This window comes from Anopheles maculipalpis, chromosome 3RL (genome assembly GCF_943734695.1).
Source record: "Anopheles maculipalpis chromosome 3RL, idAnoMacuDA_375_x, whole genome shotgun sequence".
NCBI lineage: Eukaryota > Metazoa > Arthropoda > Insecta > Diptera > Culicidae > Anopheles > Anopheles maculipalpis.
Genome location: NC_064872.1, coordinates 52,575,268 through 52,597,037, shown reverse-complemented (window position 1 = coordinate 52,597,037; position 21,770 = coordinate 52,575,268). Strand labels below are relative to the sequence as shown.

At 41.3% G+C, this 21,770-nt stretch overlaps 1 protein-coding gene across 5 annotated transcripts in view; it reads right to left on the bottom strand.

Annotated features, from left to right (window-relative positions):
• LOC126561292 (cell adhesion molecule Dscam2) overlaps positions 1-19,975 on the bottom strand; it is a 127,680-nt gene extending 107,705 nt beyond the window's left edge. For all 5 annotated transcript variants that reach the window (XM_050217329.1, XM_050217330.1, XM_050217333.1 and 2 more), the window contains exon 1: positions 19,899-19,975. In XM_050217329.1, coding sequence (XP_050073286.1) covers positions 19,899-19,974 — 76 coding nt within the window. In that variant the 5' untranslated portion in view covers position 19,975. The remainder of the gene's footprint in view (positions 1-19,898) is intronic.
• Between the last annotated feature and the right edge of the window lie 1,795 nt (positions 19,976-21,770).

The window sequence follows — 21,770 nt, the reverse complement described above, 5'->3', positions numbered from 1 at the left end:
AGAACTCGGCGCAACTTGAGATTTTCTATCGGAAAAATATTCACACACCAATCCAAGGGTGTTTCAAAAGCATCGTATTGCTATTGTGTTTCACTCGAGAAGCACTTCTTGTCTCGGTGGTTCGATCGGGAAGTACTTTGAGAGTTCTGTTCGTGCCACCTACGAAGGAATTGATTCCAGTTGCTACCGTTCGGTGAAATGACTTGAGAAAACGGCTTCACCGTCACTTACATTGACACGTTTGTTGTTAGCTATCGGTACCGCTTCAATTGTAGGCGTCCTTTTGTTAGTTAGTCGCTCAACAATTCTTACAAGCGAATCTCATCTACTATAGACTTGATGTCAAAACACCTATCAAACCGATTTAATTTATTATTGAACTTTAACTCAGCAAAACTTTTAGATCGTTGTTTCAGTTGTACAAAAGAATGGCGTTAACTTTTAAAGCCAAAGAAAAATTCTCTTGATTTTTGTTTTCAATAATTTGAAATAAGTTCTGACTCTGACTTTCTTCTTCTTCTTTTTTTCTTCTTCTTCTTAGCTTAACGACCACAAAGGTCGCGTCGGCCATCGAATGGCTTACCCGACTTGCCAATATACCACGTACTTAGACAGTCAGTCCTCACACTACGGGGGGATGATCTGGATGGGATTTGAACCCCGGTCCTGCCGTTTGAAGATCGGCACCGCTGTCGCCTACGCCAACGATCCGCCCCTAAATGGTTGAGATGAAAAAATAAATATTTTCTTCCATGTAACTAACAGTTTTAGCAAAATGTTAGCCATAATATTTAATTTTCTTACGAAAAGCAAGACAACCGAATGAATCGTGTCGATGGCCAATAAACAATAACGTTCACACATTTCCTACACCGTTCATTATAAGGATGTTGCGTGAGAAAAAAGGGTTTTCTCTCTTACAAAGATTATCACACTATCGCGCTTATCCCTTTTTTTGCCATATTTATGCAAACTGCAGCTCGTGGACCATTCCGTGAGGGCAAGTATTTACTTTTGATATTACATGCCCGTACCGTATTAACAATAACGTCGAGGTTGTGACCATACTTCAAGCCTCCGTAGGGTTGAAATTGAATTTCGTAAATCTTTCCCAGCGATGGGAAAATGGGAGTACTTGTTTCCATTTATTTTATCCTTTCCATCCACTGTCGGCGGCTCGGATCACTAGGCTCCAGACCAGACTAGGAAAGTTTGGTCCGAAAGTAAAACGCTCCGGAGACACTCCGATGTTAGTCGCATGGGAAGATGCTTGTTGTCGGAATTGTTCCTCATCATAAAAATAGCATTATCCTTAATAATGTGTTTGCTCCATTCGCTTTCACTTTCTCGCTCGTTCTCGGCTTTATACTCTCCACGGAAAAGGTGCATTTAGCACAAGGCTTACGTTTGTGGATCTCTTCAAGCACTGACAAAAGCAGTAGTGTTCACTTTGAACGGTTACATTGTTTAAAATAATGGTTTGACATGTGTACATGTACATTTTCTATAACTTTCCCACACAGATTTTCCGTTTTATTTGCACAGCAGGGACAAATTTGGTACTTCAATCCTTTTAGAACACCCAAACGTAAGCCACGCGGCAGCAAGGGTTCAAATGCATTAGCATCCTTCGTTTACAGTAATTGGACGCCCGGCTGTGCTCTTATCCTTCCATTACGAAAACACATCCGATACGCTTCACCACCGCCGATTTCGGATCAAATACCACAGGTCAAAGCACCTTGCTATCAACCCACACAGACACAAGACCACATGTGATATGTGTCAACTTTGAATGACAGCCATTAGTCTAGCAAGCGAAATTTGCGCCATGGAAAAATCGTCCCCCCCTGGAAGCTGTTTCGAAACCACCGCCTAGGAACAAACGCTGAACCTAGGTTTGGGCTTTTGAGGGCGTGATTGATGAACGTCGGGTCCAAGCTGAAGGCGCTCGAGGTTCAGCAGTCAGCAGGCACCAAATTGTCGGCTCATCGTCGGAAACTCTTTTCTTGGGCACTGCTTTCGCATGGGATAAGTTTGGATAGCTTTGCTTAAGATGTTTTTCGGGCCCAACACACTCCGGCCGGTTCGTCCGGCGTGGCGAGGTCTGTTAAGATGATTGATTGATGTGCTGCCTTTCTGCTTTGCAGGTCGTTAGCATTCGGCGTCGGCAAGCTTGCCTGCCAGGGGGTACCATTTTCCTTTCCATAAGAAAAGCTGTCTACCGTGCTGGTGAGGGTTACGCTCGGTTAAGAAGGGATTAGTTGAAACAAGTGGCGTTGGTTTGTTGCTTGCAAATTGCACGTATGTTGTTTCGCTGCAATGATGCTAAACAAATTCAAAGTATTCGGAAACAAGCGTGTTCTATATTTATATGCATTTTTCTTCTAAAGAAGGTAAAAAGTGGAATTACCTGAAACATTACAGAAGCTATGCATGTCCTTCTCATATCGCTTCTCATGACTTTTGACCACCAACAATAAACTCGCCATAAGAGACAGTTAGAAATCTACGACTCACTCTAAGACGTGAGTAAAGTACCGATCCGTGGAACCAATTGGAAGGATTGCTTGGTGCTTGATCTACACTCACCTACATTACTTTGTCCAAAAGGAGCGTATACAATATAAAAAAAACCCCCCTGAAATCATCAAAGTAAACTCCAGAATAAAAAAGCATACAACAGGACATCCCGTCGTTGTGTGGTTAGATGGACAGTTTGGCAAAGAAATACGAACGATTTTCCTTTTGTGTTGTCTCCTTTGGGGCACGTACCGGTGTCGTGTATTAGCTTAATAGACCGTCACAGGATGGTAAATCACATTGCACACACGCGCACACAACATTCCACCGTTCGCTTCCATCTCGCAAAACTTGATTTCCCTCGGTGCTGCGCTGCAGGAAAATAAGTACTTCTGCACCCGGTTCTGGCTAGCAGCGCGGTAAGGTGGTCGGTAAACACGGTTGGGCTTTTGTTTGGCGAAGAAAATCGCTCACCAACGATGGTTTGAGGCGAATCCATTGTTTGTTTCGCCGAACAAACCACCTGTAGAGGTATGGGGCTTGGTGCTGGGTGGCGACGAGGCCAGGAAAAAGGTACGCAGCGGTCCAACCTTTTGTTGCGCACGTGGTATTCATTTTAACGCGCAATTAGGCAGATGAAAATTAAACGACCGAGACAAAGTTGTTCGCGTGGTAAGGCAAACAGTGCCGTTGCGCTCGTAATAATCGTCCTAAAGTTTTCCAATACAAAACACATAAGATGTGTGAGATGAAAGGACTCGTTTTGCGGATATTTTCGGATGATAAATATTGCGATAAGTGCTTAGCATGCGGCATGAATAATGTACGTACCGAACGCAATTTCTAAGCCAGCCGTTGGAGTTGGTGCTTTGCTAGTTGCGCCAAGCTAAGTTGACCAATCCCTTAAAAGCAATCAACATTTACCTGTGAAGCACATCTTACCCGTGAGATTTCCTCCGTTTATTGCCCAATGTGCAACGTTATTGCAATCATCACCTGAGCATGGGGAAGCACGCCAGGGCACAATATCCGAAGGCAAACGTACGTTTGGGATGTACCTAACCGACCCGACCGACAAACTCCACCCGTGTTCTGGGACACCAGCATCCTTACCCAGCCAATGCGGGGTAGCTCTCGGGTGGGACAAACTAACACGAAACAGTAAACAGCATAAAAAGATAGAAGCCACCTAATTGATTGCTCCTTGGAGGCACATATTCGGGCAACGATGGGAAAACGGTGCAAACAAAAATAAACACCACGTTGCCTAGCTCCAGGCGCGCTAAAGCTCTGTCGATGTTGGTCGCAACAAGAAAACAAACTTAATTTCTGCCGTGATTCTCGTCCCTTGCCATCTCACTATGACTCGCCTAGTGCACGTTCGTTTCTGGCGGTTCGGCTTTATTGCTTTACTTTTATTGTTTCTTGTCGAAGGCTGTGTCACTTGGTTGAACTTATTTGTACTGCCAGCCGACGGGCGCAGCTCGCGAAAGGTAGGGCAAGGAAAAACAAAATCATGACAAAATACAACAGATCTAGCGACTGTTCCCAATCCACGAGAAGAAGACATAAAAAAACGGTTGGACATTCTACCTAGACTGTGTGGGATCACGGGAGTAATCAGGGAATGAAAGTAATAAGAAAGCAAGAAAAAAAAGCGAGCAACATCCCCCAAATGAACGAACGCGATTCTTGGCCACGGCGAGGTCAGTGCTGTGGGAATAATAAATGTCCAAAAATCAAACAACTTTGACAAAGAACATGGCACAAACAACGGGTCCTCCCAGTGGTGATACAGAGTTTAACCGCTAGGTGTCGCACGGCGGAGGGATTAGTATGCTTGGGCTGGGAAGAATGGTAAACAGTACAGTGATGAACTTGCAACAAACATCCAACAAAACTCACGGTGAACCGTTTGTTGGTGTGCGAAAGGAAAAACATTACTCAATAAAAGTATTGCACGAATTGTAGTAAAATATTTCATGTTAAATAAATAAAGAATCATTTAGAAAGGAATATCAGATTCAGAAGAACGAGAAGACCGAAAGCTTCTTTATTGCAACAAGTAAAATATGTTTTTATTATGTATTTTACTTTTAGTTTTATATCAATCCGTAGTTTTGTTTCTATAAAAGCACTAAAGGTGCACAATTAAATTTCTGCTAAGCAAAGAATATTTTGTCCAAAACATTTCGAAAAATTCGTTCCAATGTGCACGCTTGGCTAGGATGGTACGTTTCCCAGCCGTAGCAGAGGCGAACTTTCACCGAGGCGTGTAAGACAGCGAGCGCGATTCCAGATTACGATAAGACGAATGATAAAGAAGCCCCAGGCGACACCCGAGCAACACGGCTACCAGAACCGGCGTGTCGCGCGGAAAAGTTAGGAAAAGTCCTCGCGGTTTGGCTGCAACCTCTGCCAGTCAGCTGGCGCCGTATGAAGGGCGCCGTACTATGTACGGAAGCCGCACTGGGAGCGAGGACATGGTCGTGTTGCTGCTCGTTTGACAGTTCCGTGCCATTGAGCGTAACCTTTTCCGCTGTGAGCGGTATTCGCTGTTCATAAATTTTCATTGCCCATGTGTAACATGAAGTAAGTTTTGAGGACTTTCCCCCACATGCGGCTGCCTTTCCGCAGCACGACACGTTTGGCAGTTTTTGCCGATTTCGTGCGCCAACTGCTCGGCGGGTGAGAGTAATCTGGAAAACCATGTGTTAGCGGAAACGTGGAACAGATTCGTTGCAAAACTGGGTTGCTTTGCCAGCAGGTGGGAATCGCTTTGTAGTAAATCAGACTGAATATCACGGAACGTACTGTCCTATTGTGAGCGATTATCACAAACAGACATTGATTGACTTGATAGATTTACGCGTCCCACATCATTAAGAACGTACAGAACAAAAAGCGAAACAAACCGATAGCCATCGGATTTGTGGTGACAAAATTCGGTAATGGAATTAGTTACAAAGCGCACCATCCTGCACGTGTCGCACCATACTGCCACAACCAAGACGGAGAAACAGAATGTAAGAATCACGCCAAAAGTGGAAAACAATCATACACTCTGGAGAGACCCTTGTGCTTCCTTCTTCGCACGAGATACCCCACAAAAAAATGGGCGGTGAAGAATCAACAAAGCATTTCTCCACAATCCAATCACCCGTTAAGCAACATCATTTCGTTTACGTGATGTCATTCCGTTCCGGAGAAGGAAGCGCACACGATGGCATCCGACCGAATGCTCGAATGCTTCGATAGGACTTTCGTTTTCTTTCTCCATTTCACGATTGTGATTGGCTGAACTCATGTCACTGGGAGGGCATGGTGCTGGCGAGACGCTGCTTAGTATTTATCCCTCCGAAGATGGTACCGAGAAAATCTCAGTAAAAATCACGAGCATCCCGAGCTTCGACACGAGCAGCACCACTTGAGTGGCATATGAGGGTGGTGTTTGTGTGCTTGTGTAATAACACGTCCATCGCATTGGGCAAAGGCATACGGGATGCTGCCCGAGCTCCCGATACCGGACGATATTGGAAGTGGAAATAGGGAAGTAAAATGGTAGCAAACACCTATAGAGCATTTTTCCTTCGTACCTCTTAACTCACCGTTCCCAGCTATTCCTCCTTCCAAACATTTTTCTACATTCAATCCAGGTGATGTGCAATGGCGGTGACAATATACAAAATTCACCCTTCCCGAAGAAACCTGCTCGACGACTTGGTGAATGAGGAATCGGTCAAAAAATGGTCAGATAGTATGCTCTGTGCGCAAAATAGCTGCAAATAACGGAGCAAGGGTAAATATTTGCTGAATAATATATCATTCATGCTGCACGTGACATCAAATGAATAAATTGCATTCTGCTTTCTGCCATCGAAGGCATTGTGGGCTGTGCTTGCAACGGATGAATATTCAGTGCCCGACGTAACGATCCACTCGATAGCGTCCGGTTTACCGGACAAAATGAATCGAATGTTTTCAACGAATATCAAACAGTTGTTTAGTGAGCTAAAACTGTAGTAAAGAACCGATCTTTTCTTCTATACACTAGCGGTGTATTGCATGCATTTGGCCTAAACCAGTGATATAAAGGTTGTATTCCTTAGAAACGGTTATCTCTGACGTGTTTCCCTTTTCTACGAAGGTGTTCAAAATATTCTTCAATACACGTTTTACAAAGCATTGCTTTTTTCTATCGGGCAATGAGATGATAGAATTGAGCTTGTATATGAAAAGGAAAAGTATCTCACACGGCGGGAACAAATGTCATTTTTTGCGTTCGATAATTGGGTTTCCCTTTGTCGATGTCTTGGCAGAGTTTAGCTTTTAAATGGTTTGATGTGCTCTTTTGATAAAAGAAATGGAAAGCATGATCAGTAACATTTTCCGTCTTTGAAAAGCTTTACATTCCTAATCTTAAAAACTAACTCTCGTCTTATTAGTTTAGCACAAAAGGTAGACTTATAAATGTAACAGACATAATAAGTTTTATAAATTTAATGTAAATAAAACAGATGAATTATGTCTGGAACATAATTTAAAATATGTTCAATGCGGGGCGGCCCGTTGGAGAAGACGACAGCAGCGCAAGTCTTCAAAGGACAGGACCGTCCCCCCGTAGTGAAGACTGACTATCCAGGAGCGTGGTATCGGGAAGAGCCTAGTAAGCCATTTGATGGCCTGTGTGACCTTAGAGGACGTTAAACCAAGAAGAAGAAGAAGAAAATATTTTTAAATAAAAAATTCTTCTAAACTAGAATTTTCCAAATATTTCTCTTCATTTATTCCTGTGTTATAGTTACGAAAGATTTTGTGGGAAGTGGGGAAGATGAGACGGAGGGGTGACGCATCATTTCCAGTACAAATTTTTCGGATGAAATATTCAGCTATGTCCCTTTATGTATCTTTTATGTATGTAACAACTTGTGGATATTTTATATTTATATTAAAATTTTCAATGAGATTGCCTGCACTCCAAATCGGGAGGCTCGATGGTAAAGACGACCTACGCATTAATCGACCCAAACGATTCTCCCGAACCTGTCGTATAAAGACCGGCCCTGGTGTCGTCTCTGCTACCAGTCTGACCTTCGGACCTTTTTTAAAATAAAAAAAAAACACAATTTTTGCATTACTAAGCAACATAATTGTCGAGATATTTTTCTTTATACAGTGATAGGTTACTAACAAACAATATTATTATCATGATAAAAAGCATCGCACACAATTAGAGATACATTCTTGCAAGATTTTATAATTCAAATTCTTCTTGCTCTACTAAATGACCCTCTAGGTCATACCGGCCACCAAAATGGCTTACTAGACTGCCACCAATACCACGTAGTTGGAAAGTCTGTCCTCACAGCGGGGGGACGGTGCGTATAGGATTTGAACCCCAGTCCTGCCCCGTAAACACCGACGCCATTTTCGCCTACACCGCCGGGCCGCTCCAGTTCAACTTATGACAACCACATATAATAAATATGATTTACTTCTCCGTTAGGCTAAATTTCTACACTATTTACATGCCTTCTTTCTTTTCTGAGTTTTCTGAAAGTTTTCTGATTTGTTTAGCAGTACAATTATCGCTACATGTTCCCTACAAATTTCTTACAGATTCTTGTAGATTCTAATATTTGTGTGAATTGTGAAATGATAACAAAATATTAAATATTCGTGTATACAGTACCTCCAATGTTCAACACAACTCTAGTCGTTATAATAAAACTGGTAAAAACATAGTTTTGCTGTCATTTTTTTATTTATTATCTGTTTAATACATGATTCACCACCATTAATTTTTCATCGCTGTAGATTGGAAAAATGTTGACGCTATTCTTACTATTAATATCTCGCTATTAATATCATTTTGAGCTGAATCATAAGGGCAGACCGTTTTTATGAGTAAAAAAATCACTTTGAAAAATCAGCCTTGTTTCAAATCAATTTTGAGCTTAATTGAGGGGTGTACAATGGATGTCATACAAAAAAAAACTAAAACTTCCCGTAACAATACCATCAGTTTCCTGCTTTTTTTTATTTTTTGACCATTGCAATTAATTGATAATTTATTTTTTTCTTAGATCGCACAAACCAACTAAGTCTCTGGCCGTAATTTCGAAACTAAAAGCAATAACAAATATTCAAATATTAGATGCGCAAATAAATAACGGCTGTTTTTTCGTAAGTTTAGTTTTACAGTGGCATTTTTATTTTTGAGATTGAGGCGGAATCGTTCGACACGCTGTCGGAATCGTTCGAATCTCACAGGTGTCTGAGGCAAGGAGACAGACTGAGGCAAGAGGACGGACGGAGAGCCGGAGATTCTGATCGTGACAGAGCCCGAGTGGGAAGCAGCGTGTTAGTCGACGGCGACAACCTCGAGGTAGTGGAGGAATTCTGCTATCTTGGGACTGTCGTATCTTCGGATAACGATGTCAGCAGCGAAATCCGGAGACGCATTGTTCAGGGGAATCGTGCCTACTACGGCCTTCACCGTCTGCTGAGATCCAGAAGACTTCGAGACCGCACGAAATGTGAGATATATCGCACACTGATTCGCCCGGTGGTCCTATATGGCCACGAGTCTTGGATCATCCGAGCAGATCATGCAAACGCTCTTGGCGTGTTTGAGCGTCGTATCCTCCGGACCTTCTTTGGCGGTGTGCTCGATCATGGAGTGTGGAGGAGAAGGATGAACCACGAGATTGCTGAGCTATACGGAAAACCGGACATCCTGATGGTAGCAAAGACCGGCAGGATACGATGGTTGGGGCATGTTATGAGGATGAGGAGCACAGCGAGTTCGTTGGCTGGATCAGGTGAAGGGTGACCTGTCGGAGATTGGGTGCCTCCAAGGATGGAAAGCTGCAGCCAGGGATCGAGTTTCCTGGAGATCCATTGTTGACCGGGCCATGTCACCATGTGAGGCAGGCAACGTCACCAGACGTAAGACGTTAGACGTTCGGTGGCGCACCGGATAAAAATTCATTCGTTCCCGGTACGTCCAAGAGATTAGACCAACTCGCGCGAGATAAAATCCAAGTGTAGTTCCGAAGACGATCAGAAGTAAAAAGTAGTACATACAAGGTGCTAAAAGGGTATTAAGGTAGTTTTACACAGGTTGCGCAACATGTGGCCGATTATTCTGGCCGTTTTTCACGCAGTGCTCGGCTTAAACTCATTAATTATTTCCGGTAGCGTTCACCAGTGATTGTTTCTCCCGGTTTCAGAAGTTCGTAGTAGATGACGCCGAGCTGGTCCCACCAAATACTCAGCATAACTATCTATGGATGTTCGGCCGAGCTGATGATGTTGAGGTATGACCGGGAGATCCTCATGATTTTTTGCCGTATTACTACGACAGAACACAATGAAAACCATTGGCTGATATTTAAAAACAAAAGGTTGACTTCCGAAATTATAAAGTTTTTAGTGTCTTTCATGGGTTGCTATGTATGTAAAAATAACCTGTAACAAACTTTCTCCTTATTTGCTAGTTGCATAATAAAACACATTAAAATTCATTAAAACCAATTGCCTCGATTTCGAATATCGAACCATGTGATATCATGGCAGCGAATCAATAAATAGCGAATTGCTAACAATTTAAACGATACGCCTCCAATGGCTGCAACGTTACACCGACACCGACTGTCTTTTAATTTCTTTTTCACATTTTTTGCCTCATTTACTTCAACTGGCTGTGCCTCCCAGCAACGGTTTGGTGTTTAATATACATAAATTTCTCTGACAATCTCTGGCTGGAATCGCTTAATTTAAAAAGTTTCACCCCAACTTCCTCCGTCCTCGCACTGGGCCTTTGGGTGGTGGCCTGTGGGTTTGATTTCGATGGGTTTTCTGACTGTTCGACCAAAACAAAGCAACAACAACAAAAAAGACTGCAAGGCGTTATCATAAAAGGAAGAAAAATGAATCAAAAATGCGAAAAATGCTTAACAACACGAAAAGTAAGCAAAGTCTCGCAACACAATGAAGAGCTTGGGCATCCTTCGGTGAGGATGCCGAACTAAGCGAACAAGCGAGAGCCGGCAGCGTGGAACCCAAGTTGGTCCGATGGGAAATTTACTTGCACACAAACCATCACACAATGAATGCTTGGGTTTCGTGCGAGGGCTGGATAAGAAAATTGTTTTTTTTTCACCATCGTTTCTTGACAACGCGATACACACAGATAAGTCCCCAAGCACTTTGTTCCGACGACGCCAGCCTACGTCTCGGCGCGCGGCATATACGGCCTACCCTCGCTGCTGGTACCGGCGCAAGATGCTCCGTGCCGGTTGCGGTCGGTTGTTGACGGTTTTATGAGCTTTTCCCCAAAACCAATGGGACGGGTTGCGGATAGACGCGTCAAAGCGCAGTGCAAATCATAAATAAAATTGCCATCTCTCGAACAACATCAACCCTTTTTTTCGTGGGGTGGCCCGTTGGTGTGGGTCGCTATGGAATTGAATCGCGATGTTTTTTTTTGTTTTGTCTTGTTTATTTCGATTTTAAGCGACAAGCTGAATGTGAAGTTTTGTACCGAATACAGGATGTGTTTGACTGCACAGTTAAAATTTTATGATCTGGTTGGTTTTGTCATGACGCGAATTTCGGCCAATTCACTTAGATAGTATTGTGTCAGCAGGCAGCTACTCTGTGTTAGAGGAGTTTTATATGTGAAATTTTGATTTCGTTCAAGGAAGCAACATTTTTAAATGGCTTTACAAAATAAAAACAAAATTTAATTATAACTTTTTCAACGGCTCAAATGTCTATTGTTGTATTTTCGTTGTCAAAAACAGACATACGAAAAACAACGATAGTCGTCATCGTCGTAGGAAAAACTAGATAGGTTAAACAATAGTTTATCGTTGTGCGATCGATTAATGCTTTTGTTGAAATTAAATCCATCGTCGCCCTAGCCATCAAAAAGTGTGTGTTTAAGGAGTATACATCGATAACATAAGTTAAATCCAGCAGAACATAGAAATGCCTCACCAGCAGAGTTATCGTAGCACAAGATGGGGTACTGCTCCAGTCTGGTTCTAATAGCTTCGAAGTCGCTTTAATGATTTTGTCACTAGAAACTCAGACACTGCTATTTTAGGTTTTTTCTGTTCCGCATACTGAGAATATGTGATAACAATCATGTTGTTCATCTTCACTGATAGCCTTAGTGCTATTGAAGCACTGAGATCACCCAAGGCTGTTAAGAGTCAGGATTTCCTTACCATAAAAATCATTGATCTGCTTGGCTCGATGTTCGATGAGGCGTTTGGGATCTCGCTAATCTGGGTCCCTTCTCATTGTGGAATTCCCGGCAATGAAAAGACAGACTCACTGGTCAAAACAAGCGTCTAAGAAGGCCTTTTTTACCACCGATCAATCTCGGCCCAGGAGTTTCTTCGTTTTCCACAGCAACTTTTCCTGTCTCGCTGGCAAAGCCTCATACATTCATTCGAATGATGAATCATTTTGCGTTGAATGCTCATCTACATCGTGTAACTGTGGCTCAGACAAAGGTGTGTAGCTGCGGTGACGGATTCCACGATGTGGATCATCTTCTGTGGTCCTGCGTGGAATTTGAAACCGCAAGACCCTCCTTGTTGAGCGCAGTCGAGGCCCGACAGACGACCGGGTACTGAAATTAGAGAAGTGTTGGCTACCAATGAGCTTCCCTACATGAGGATCATCTTCCGATTCGCCAGAGATAACGGTCTTCTTCTATGATTCCACATCCCTAGTATCCTTTCAATCCTTAATCTTATCCCACCATTGCTTTTTTGTTAAATGTTGTGTTGTCTATGACTTAAGTGTTTTCTTTGTAGTGCTACGGGTGACTCGTTAACGGCTCAACAGTATTCGAGGACGGTTACAGCTCTACCGCAAAAAAGGAGGAAAGGCGTATCCCATAGTACAGTGTTCTCTGGTCCAGTCCAGCCTTGACACAACAAGTTTGACAGCGTTGGCGTTGGGTTCGGGGTGTTTGGCGGGTTCATTCTCGAGTCACTCTTGCTGCGACGGGATGGAGTTTGTCGATCATCCTTAGATTGGACGCTGACCAGAGCGAGCTCAGAATGTCACTGCTGGACTGACAACTCATTTTGCTTGTTTGTTGCAGTCCAGACCGTAGCATAATGGTCAACAATAGAACGGCCACAACACCACACAAGCGGTGTCGACAATACGGTGTAGAGCCGTCATACTAAATTAAATAAGTAAATAAATAATCCTGTTGTGTGAAAAACCAATGCTCACAACCGATGATCACTACTGGGATCATCAGGCTGTCACTTCCATATTGTGCGCTTTACCACATATTGTGCTCTTATTAAGCATTAATTAAGCGTTTGATCTTAAGGAGCAATTTTAATTCAAATTGATTATAAAATACTTACCATTTTTAGCTTACTAATAGCTAGAAATGATAAATATCATTCCAAACTAAAAGGATAAAATAAGCGCATACCAAGATCCAAATCCATCATCAAACCGACATCTTTTATTCGGAAAATTAAATTTTGATTCTACCGGGTTTTCATAAAACCTTGGCAGAAAAAAAAATAAAAATAAAGAATTAATTCTCAGAAAAGACGTCAAAATCCTACAAGCTTCGCAAGTCAGAAAGACTTGCGAAATGCGTTTGTTTTTCCAACAAATATTTATCTTGGCACGCTTAAGAATTCACGCTGGCATCGCTGCAAGAAGGCGAAGGCGAGAGTTACACACTCAACTTCGAACTCCAAATCTAGCTGATACACACACACACACAATTCTCTTTCATCGTTTTGTAAGAAGCGAGCGACAGCATGCGGTTACATTCGCAAGACGGTTCACCAATCCAAGAAAGCAAGAAAGTGAATTCCTCAAGCTCACGATTTTGCAATGTTTTGTTTTTGCCGACTGCACCCGGCCAACAAAAGGCAGAACGGATTGTTCTCGCTCGCAAGGGGTTTTCCATTATTTGAAGCAATACTTCCAATGCCAAAACGGTGCCGACTCTAGTGGGCGGCTTTAGTGCTTTTCCGCCAGACCACACTCGTCCGGAGGCGTATAAACATATTAGCAGTCTGTTGGAGGCAGGCAGGTTTGGCAGGCTGCAAAGAGTGAAATCAAATATCAGCCAATTGTTGAAAGGCATTGTAGGAGGACACGTCTTGTGGGACGTTGCATTCGCCCTTTTCACTTCCGAAATGTTTTATAATCGAAAACATTTTTCATCGAGTGTTTGTATAACTGCTTTGACCGCGGGTTTGTTCATTGTTAGGAATATATATTTTTAGATACACCAATATTTCTATAGAAAGGTTCTTACGCTGCTTACAAATAGTGTGAATATTTGAGTGAAACTAATATGAAAACATGAAATATTAACACCATTCTAAGGTTTAGGAGATGATTATTCGCTATCGATGCAAAGAAACGATTGTAATACATCTAATCGTAAGGGCTAAGAACAAATTCTTTTTGGCTCAACAACCTCTCTAAGGTCACGTCGTCCATCGAATGGCTTACTAGGCTACTCGATACCACATATCATACCACGGTCATGCCGTTTGAAGACAGACGCTGCTGTCCCCCATACCACCGGGCCGCCCCAGAACGAAATACTTTACTTTAAATTATTACATCTTTAAATTATTTAAAAGTTACAGTCTCGCAAGGTTTTGGCCTGCCATTACTGGCTTTCTTGACTTAGTTTTTCCCGTAGATACAGTGCTGGGTATTCAAAATGGGACACTTCTAATTCAGTCGTTCTCTCTACATTTCAATACATTTATTAGTTTCTTAGACTTGTAAAACATCATCAAAAATGTAAAGTGGGCTTGTTTTACTTCTCTTCTACACGGTGAAGTGAAACAAAATTGAAAAAGCTCTTTTCTACGAAAAAACTGGGCAGCAAACGACAAAAGTCTTCATATCGCACTGGGCATTCAAAGTCGGACCCTTAGATTTGGTAGGGATTTTCGTATGATATGAACAAACTAAGCGAATATGAAGTTAAAACGCATCACTTCTTTCAGTAGCAACTTAGTGATTGGTAGAACAAGTACGTTTCAACAATGTCGAAGAAAAACAACTGTTGAAGTTAGAAAAACTATAATTTCTAACATAGAAAAGGGTAGAAGTGTTAGAAAAATCAGTTAAATCATCAATATTAGCAAATCTACAGTCAACGACACAAAAAAAATACAAAAATGAAAAAAAAAACAAATGGTGGAATTGCTAATAAAACACCAAACAACAAATCAAAACGCAAAATTAATAATAAAGACGGACGACACATTATTCGACAAATTTTAAACAAATCCTTCCTGACCTCAGTTGAAATAAAAAACAACATCAGAGATATTCGTAATATTGATGTAGAATCTTCAACAGTTCGGCGTTATATAAGAAAACAAAATTTGTTCGGAAGGGCTGTAATTAAAAAAAAAAAAACAGTCATATCGGAAAAGAACAGAGTGCTTCGGCTGCTAGAGTTTGCCAAAAAGTATATGGTCAAAAATATTGAATTTTGGTCTAAGGTTATTAGATCTGACCCGTTTCAAACCTAAGTTTTAATACAATGAAACATGTATGTTATTATTGTTTTTGGTAGGTTCTTTTTTTTTATTATTCATAAGGGACGGCCTGGCCGTATTGCTATTTGGTAGGTTCTATTCACGGACGAATAGAAAACCTGGTGAAGTATTTAATGGCAAATTTACCATTCAAACAGTAAAACACGGTGTAGGCTCCGTCATGCTATGGGGCTGTATGACATCAAAAGGAGTTGGCAAATCACGTGTTATACGTGGAATCATGGATGCTATGCATTCTATCGAAATTCTTAAGGCAAATGTTCAGCCAAGTGTTGAACAATTGGGTATTGCAGATGATTATATGTTCTATCAGGACAATAATTCCATGCATAAGGCACGGACGATACAAATGTGGTGGTTGTACAACTGCCCATCAGTGTTAGCAACTCCTCAACAGTCACCAGACCTAAATATAATCGAGCAAGTTTGGTACCAACTGAAAAAAAAAATAAAAATAAAAAAATTTGCAAAACGCAAGCCTTCCAATTTGAATAGGTTGGTGAAAATAATGAACGAAGAACGGCATAAAATCGATTAAAATTTTCGTTTGACATTGGTCCAAATGCTGTAATACATGCTCATGTAAATGCTACTAAATATTAATAAATACGATGCTTTTTTTAAATACATTTTAAGGTGTCCGACTTTGAATGCCCAGCGCAATATGAAGACTTTTGTCGTTTGCTCCCCATTATTTTCGTAGAAAAGAGCTTTTTCAATTCTTTTTTCACATCACCGTGTAGAAGAGAAGTTAAAGAAGCCCACTTTACATTTTTGATGATGTTTTACAAGTCTAAGAAACTAATAAATGCATTGAAATGTAGAGAGAATGGCTGAATTCGAGGTGTCCGATTTTGAATACCCAGCACTGTAGTCATCCCTGCGTATGGGGAGACGGTTTTAATTTTTTTAAAAGATTTGTGACTCGAGACATCCATAGATTCAATTCCTAGAAAGATTCAAATCGGATTTAATTTTGCATCGGATTTTCGGATCGGATTTCGAATAGGATTTGTTATCCTTCGATATGCCTAAAGCAATTAACATGAAAAAAAAAATAAAATGGAAAGTGTAAACTTCTGTGATACACATAGCTAAACCGGTAAATCAAACAAAAATTGGCGTAATTTGCTCTATAATTGTTCAATAAACTGCCATTAATGTCCTGGGTACCTAACATAAGCAAAATGAAACAGTACTTTCAATAAGTTAAAATTCGTGTGCGATAATATTTCAAATATCGAAATCAAAAGCCATATTCTTTACCAAACATTAACGGAAACGAACGAAACTCCATTAAATACTTAGGACTATTTCTCGATGGATTGAGGTTGAAAATATTTAATACTATCCTAATACATATATTATCCTTCTAAAATATTTAATACTTCCTCAACAGAAAATCCAAACTTTCATTCCATAACAAACTGTTATTATACAAATCATTAGTTCACCCAAACCTATGCATCACCAGTATGGTCAAACTGTGCTACAACACACTAATTAAATCTGCAAAGATTGCAAAACAAATTTTTAAAAGCCTTTCTTAAAATTCCCCCTTGGTACAAAACGTCTACAATTCACTTAGTATTTAATCACTTTACAATTCACCCCCTGTAACTTACTCACTACAGGGGGAATTTTGAAAAACAAAAGCGGCATATGATGCCAGGTGCCTTTCCGGAACGGTGGAAATGTTAAGAGATTTGCCCTGTTATGCTGTTAGTTTATAAGCAATAAGGATAGGTTAGCAACAAAAGCTTTAGTTTCCTTTCAACTCAAGGGTTTTTCAATTTCCAACACATTTTTTTCCCTTAACAAAAACACGCACAATCGCCAAATTTCACTTCCGCTACGTTGCTAATAAGGTAAGACGTCATTGAGGAGAGAAAATGCATTCGTACCCATTAATATTAAGAACACAGCCACAAGTGTAAGATTAAAGTGGTTAAAATGAAAATATACTTAACTAACTAACTAAATATTGTTTCAGTGGAGTTTCATAAATTTTGTGTACAGGGTGTTTAATATGTTCCAATACAACTTTTCATCGATTTGTAATTGTGCACTCTGTGTATTCTGTGTATTAATATTTTTGTCAGCTTTAGTATCATGTATAGGCTAACCGTTGCATATGGTGTCGAATAACTGTCACTTAGTGTGTAAGCACTGTGCACGATGAAAGAGTGCTGCGATCTTTTAGTAAAATTGTTTGTGGGAAGTAAGCAGCCCGGCGACATATTCCGGTGGTTGAAATCTTACGGGGTGAAGCGGAATTTTATTTATACTACCATCCGTTGGTACCGGGAGACAGGCTCGACCAAGGACCGTTCAAGATCCGGGCGGCCACGTTCGGCGAGGACGCCAGCAGTCATCAAAAATGACCCGCTCGATCCGGAAGACTGCTGCTGATCCGCATGGGACAATCGGGACGACTCATACTATTATGACGAAGGACCTAGGGTACAAGCCGTACAAGAAACATAAAGTAAATGGAGTAACGGAGGCTGCAAAGAAGAAGAGGCTGGACCGATGCAAATTGCTACTTTCGCGGCACGCAGGCCAGGAGTTTGTGTTTTCCAATGAGCAACTCTTCGTTTTGGAACAGCCGCACAATGTTCAAAATGATCGACTGTGGGTGCTGACGTTGGTCAGCATCCCCCCGTCCCAAAAAAACATCCTACGGTTCCAGAATGCCGCGTCGGTGATGGTTTGTGGGGGCCGTATCCAGGCGTGGGATGCTTCTACTGGTTTTTATTGAGAAAAACGTCAAAATTAATGCCGCGTACTACAAAACAGTGGTTCTGGAGAAGGTTATGACTCCGGCTTTTCAGGATCTCTAGATAATGGGCACCCAATTCCCAGGATCTCAATCCCCTTGATTGCTATGTAAGCTCATACATGCTGGCCAAGCAAAGCGAGTATAACGCCTCAAGCTTGTGATAAAGTACAAAGGGAGGGTGCTCCCTCCTAATGTGCCAAAAAGATAGTAAATAAACATGGCTTCAAGAAAAAAATACAAAAAAAAAAATATATCTTATCATTACATTGTTTGAGCTCGTTTTTAAAGTGTATTTGAATATATTGAACACCCTGTAGAATAAGTTCGTCTTAAAGTGCGATCGCCATTTGCCATTTAATATGAACATTTTTTTCATTTTTATTTGATTTATTCGATCGATGGACTTGAGGGACCCCTCGTTAAAAAATGGTTGATTGTTAAAAACCGACTAAAATCATTAGAGACTGTAAACTAACAAACAAACTTCTTTCATTGATGCTTGTTTTGAAGTTAGCTGTGAAGCTGTGAATGACGCATTCGCTGTAAAGTTTAGATTCGTTTGTGGTAATTGAGTACATATGCCAACAACTTCACTTCTACGAACTATTTCATCATTTCACAAACAATAGCCAAATATGGAGAGAGAGAAAAACACTTACCCCATGCAGTGATATGATTTAACAACAAATCACAGAAATGATATCAAACAGCAGGAAGCACTGCTTTACCAACTGTGCGTTACGCAATACGGTACGGTTCCGGTGCCACACGGCTCGTAAGGCTAGTGCAGAATGACGGGGCAAACCGTATTCCTGCCGAACCTCGTTGAACCATCCATTGGGTGGCTGCAGTTCTGCTGCCACTACAATCCCAAAACACAAGCTGCGAATGTTCAGCATGCGGTACAAGTCTTGCGGTACATCTTGCCAATAAATGTCTTCCGACCTATACGGTGCCCGGTGCGCCCCAGGATACGGGAGCAGGGCAACTCGTGTTTGTGTTTTGCTTTCCTGCAACATTGCGTGGCGACTTACTACATGCGAGCGGCGGGTGCCCAGCAGTGTTTCACATGCAAAGAAGCTACCCTAAAAGTTGTCGCCCGGTGCCCACGATCTCGATTGCTCCACCACGAAAGGAATCCAATAACCGCCAGTACCGATTTCATCATTTTTCGCTGACTGTGGCCACGGAACAGGCGAATGGGCGAACAGTGTTTTTTTTTATGCTCGTGCAATAGTTTCTATAGCCATCGAAACAGTAGAGTTTCAGCATTTTTTGTGTATGTGTGTGTTTCTCCCAGTGATTGAATAATTCAGCTATGAACCGTTTGCGTTGTTCTTGCGTTTCGATTTTCAATACAAAGTATCGCTACTCAGAATGAGATTTTGTTTTTGGCATTCATTTTATCTTCCGCCTTACGGATTGAGACTATTTTTAGTTTTACATTGTGGGTGGTTCTGCTGGTTTGCATTAAATTTTTATACCACCAGAAAATGCGTACTCGGTGCGTTTGTTGAATTTTGCACAAGTGCGTCATAAACTTGCTTTCGTACGTTACGTAAAAAGCTGTTTCTATCAATTTTCGTTGCTTTCTTTGATAAAATATTGCTGAATTGTAATTCAAATTGCAGAAACTAGTTTCAAAGGTGAATCAGACACTTGTTTTGATATTTCTAAATAGTTAATGAATTTCCCGTTCTCTAGAGAGGCTGAATTGGTCAGCCAAGAGCTTGCTTGCTTGCACTAATTCTATACGTGAGTAAAAAGGTTCCATTTATTCTATAAGCTTCTGTAAGTGTTTTTATCCGAAACCAATCTTCATGAAAATTAGTTTTGTTTATTTATCAAACTGCTGAAATATAATAACAGAATTTCCTCATTGAAAGTGTGGAACATCTCGAGAACGATGCAAGTGTTGTTTTATATTTGAATTTTTAATACGACGAATAATTTTCATAATAATTACACAAATAAATTGAAGGTTTTGCTCATTCACTTACCGTATCTTATAGAAAAAATTAGAAAACCCAATAATAACGATATTCTGCTATTCCACATCCTTTTTGCCTGTGCCATGATGTTAATTCCGTCACTGTTGGCGTAACACTTTTCCACTCACTAGCTTTTCTCCAATCTTTTTTTCTGGGCTTTTCTGACCAAGCACAAATTATCACAATTCAATGCAATCGAATGCAGGTCGGACGTACGTCATCAAAGGTTTAAAACTTTAACCGGCCACTTTTACCAACTGCACACATACCAATCGTTTCCCTCTATTAGCATGACCATTAGCACTGTGCAACATTGTGCGACCATAGTTATTTACTGGCTGGCAGCATTCGACGTGAACACAGGATGCACCGTTTTACACATATTCACTTGCACAATTTACATACACAAACACACACATACACACACAAACACACTAGCTGCACACGTACGATAGATATTTCCACACATCTTTGCTCACTCATTGCTTTATCACTTCTGCATTTCCTTTCACATTGTACGTTTTAGTTGGGTCGACAGTAGAGCTTCGAGCGCTCTTATGGAAGGGTTCGTATCCACCAGGACGCTGGAAGAGAGTTAAAACTAGCTGATGTCACTTTGCACAGGGTTTAATCAAAATAATGATTGATGGATGCTTACTACTGCTGTATCAAATGATAAGCATTCGCTATGTATTTTTTGTTGCTTTGGCAATCGTTTGAATTAATTTAATTTGACACACATTTGAACTTTAAACCACATTTTACAACTGAATAGCATTTTTTTTTTCTTTCATTTATTTTCTCAGTTGATTTACGCAAATTTTCATTGCACACATCGCACCGATTTTTCTTTCAAACGTTCCCGCCTAAATAAATTTCTCACCCTTACAAACATCTTTTACAGTCTCTCCGCACTGACTGGTGTACGCACGGGGCATTAACTGGAACGCTGCACTGCTTGCACTTGAGGATTGCCAACGAAACTCCCCGAAAAAGTGCAGTGCCGGTGAAGCTATCCGTAGACATAAACGAGCGCGACCACATGCTTTGAGTGGATTTTTTTTTTTACTTCACTTGTAAACTTCCAAACTCTCACAACTACAGCTTCACGAACCAATGTAGCCTCTTGCCGTACACTAGATGAAACGTGACAAAAAAAAAGAACCGAAACTAAAAAGGAACTAACGTTGAACTTAACACACGGCTCCGAGCACAGGCGGAAACGTATCCTCAACTTCCGAAGCGGTGCGTGTTTGCCCGTTAAGTGGTCGACCTGCCGCAAGAAATTTCCTGCGAGGGTTGCTGATTACCGTTCGCGATGCCAACCCGCATTGCCGCCTGCGGTACGGTAGAATCCCTGTGCCTGTTTCCCGCGTCGCGTTGGCTTGGCAACTGGAGTCACTCAAGTGGCGAGTGCATTTCTTTCCTTTCCCAATCCGAACGACACAACGTTTGCTCCACGACTGAGAGGACCAGTTCGCTTCGGGCAAGCTTTTGCCCTGAACGCTACACATCCGCCGGAAAGCGGTCACACATACACGCGTGCAAAAATTGGCACAATTCCTTCGGCAAACTAGTGGTGAGAGATGAGATATGCGAGCGAAAGCGAAAATGAGCATGAGGGAGCAAGCGTTTTTCCGATGAGTATCCTTAACCGTACACGGCAGGGCCGTCGAGAATAAATTGCAAAAGAGAGAAACGTGTGTGCTCTTCGGCTTGAATACAGCTTTTACTCACTCTCTCTCTCTCACCGCAGCATCCCTAGAAAGCTTTTGTATATTGTTATTATAGCTGCTACGGTGTATATGACACAAAAAGTAAAAGAAAAAATAAGGAAAGGATCACTTAGTACGAGATGATTTTTATCAAGCACTTACTTTA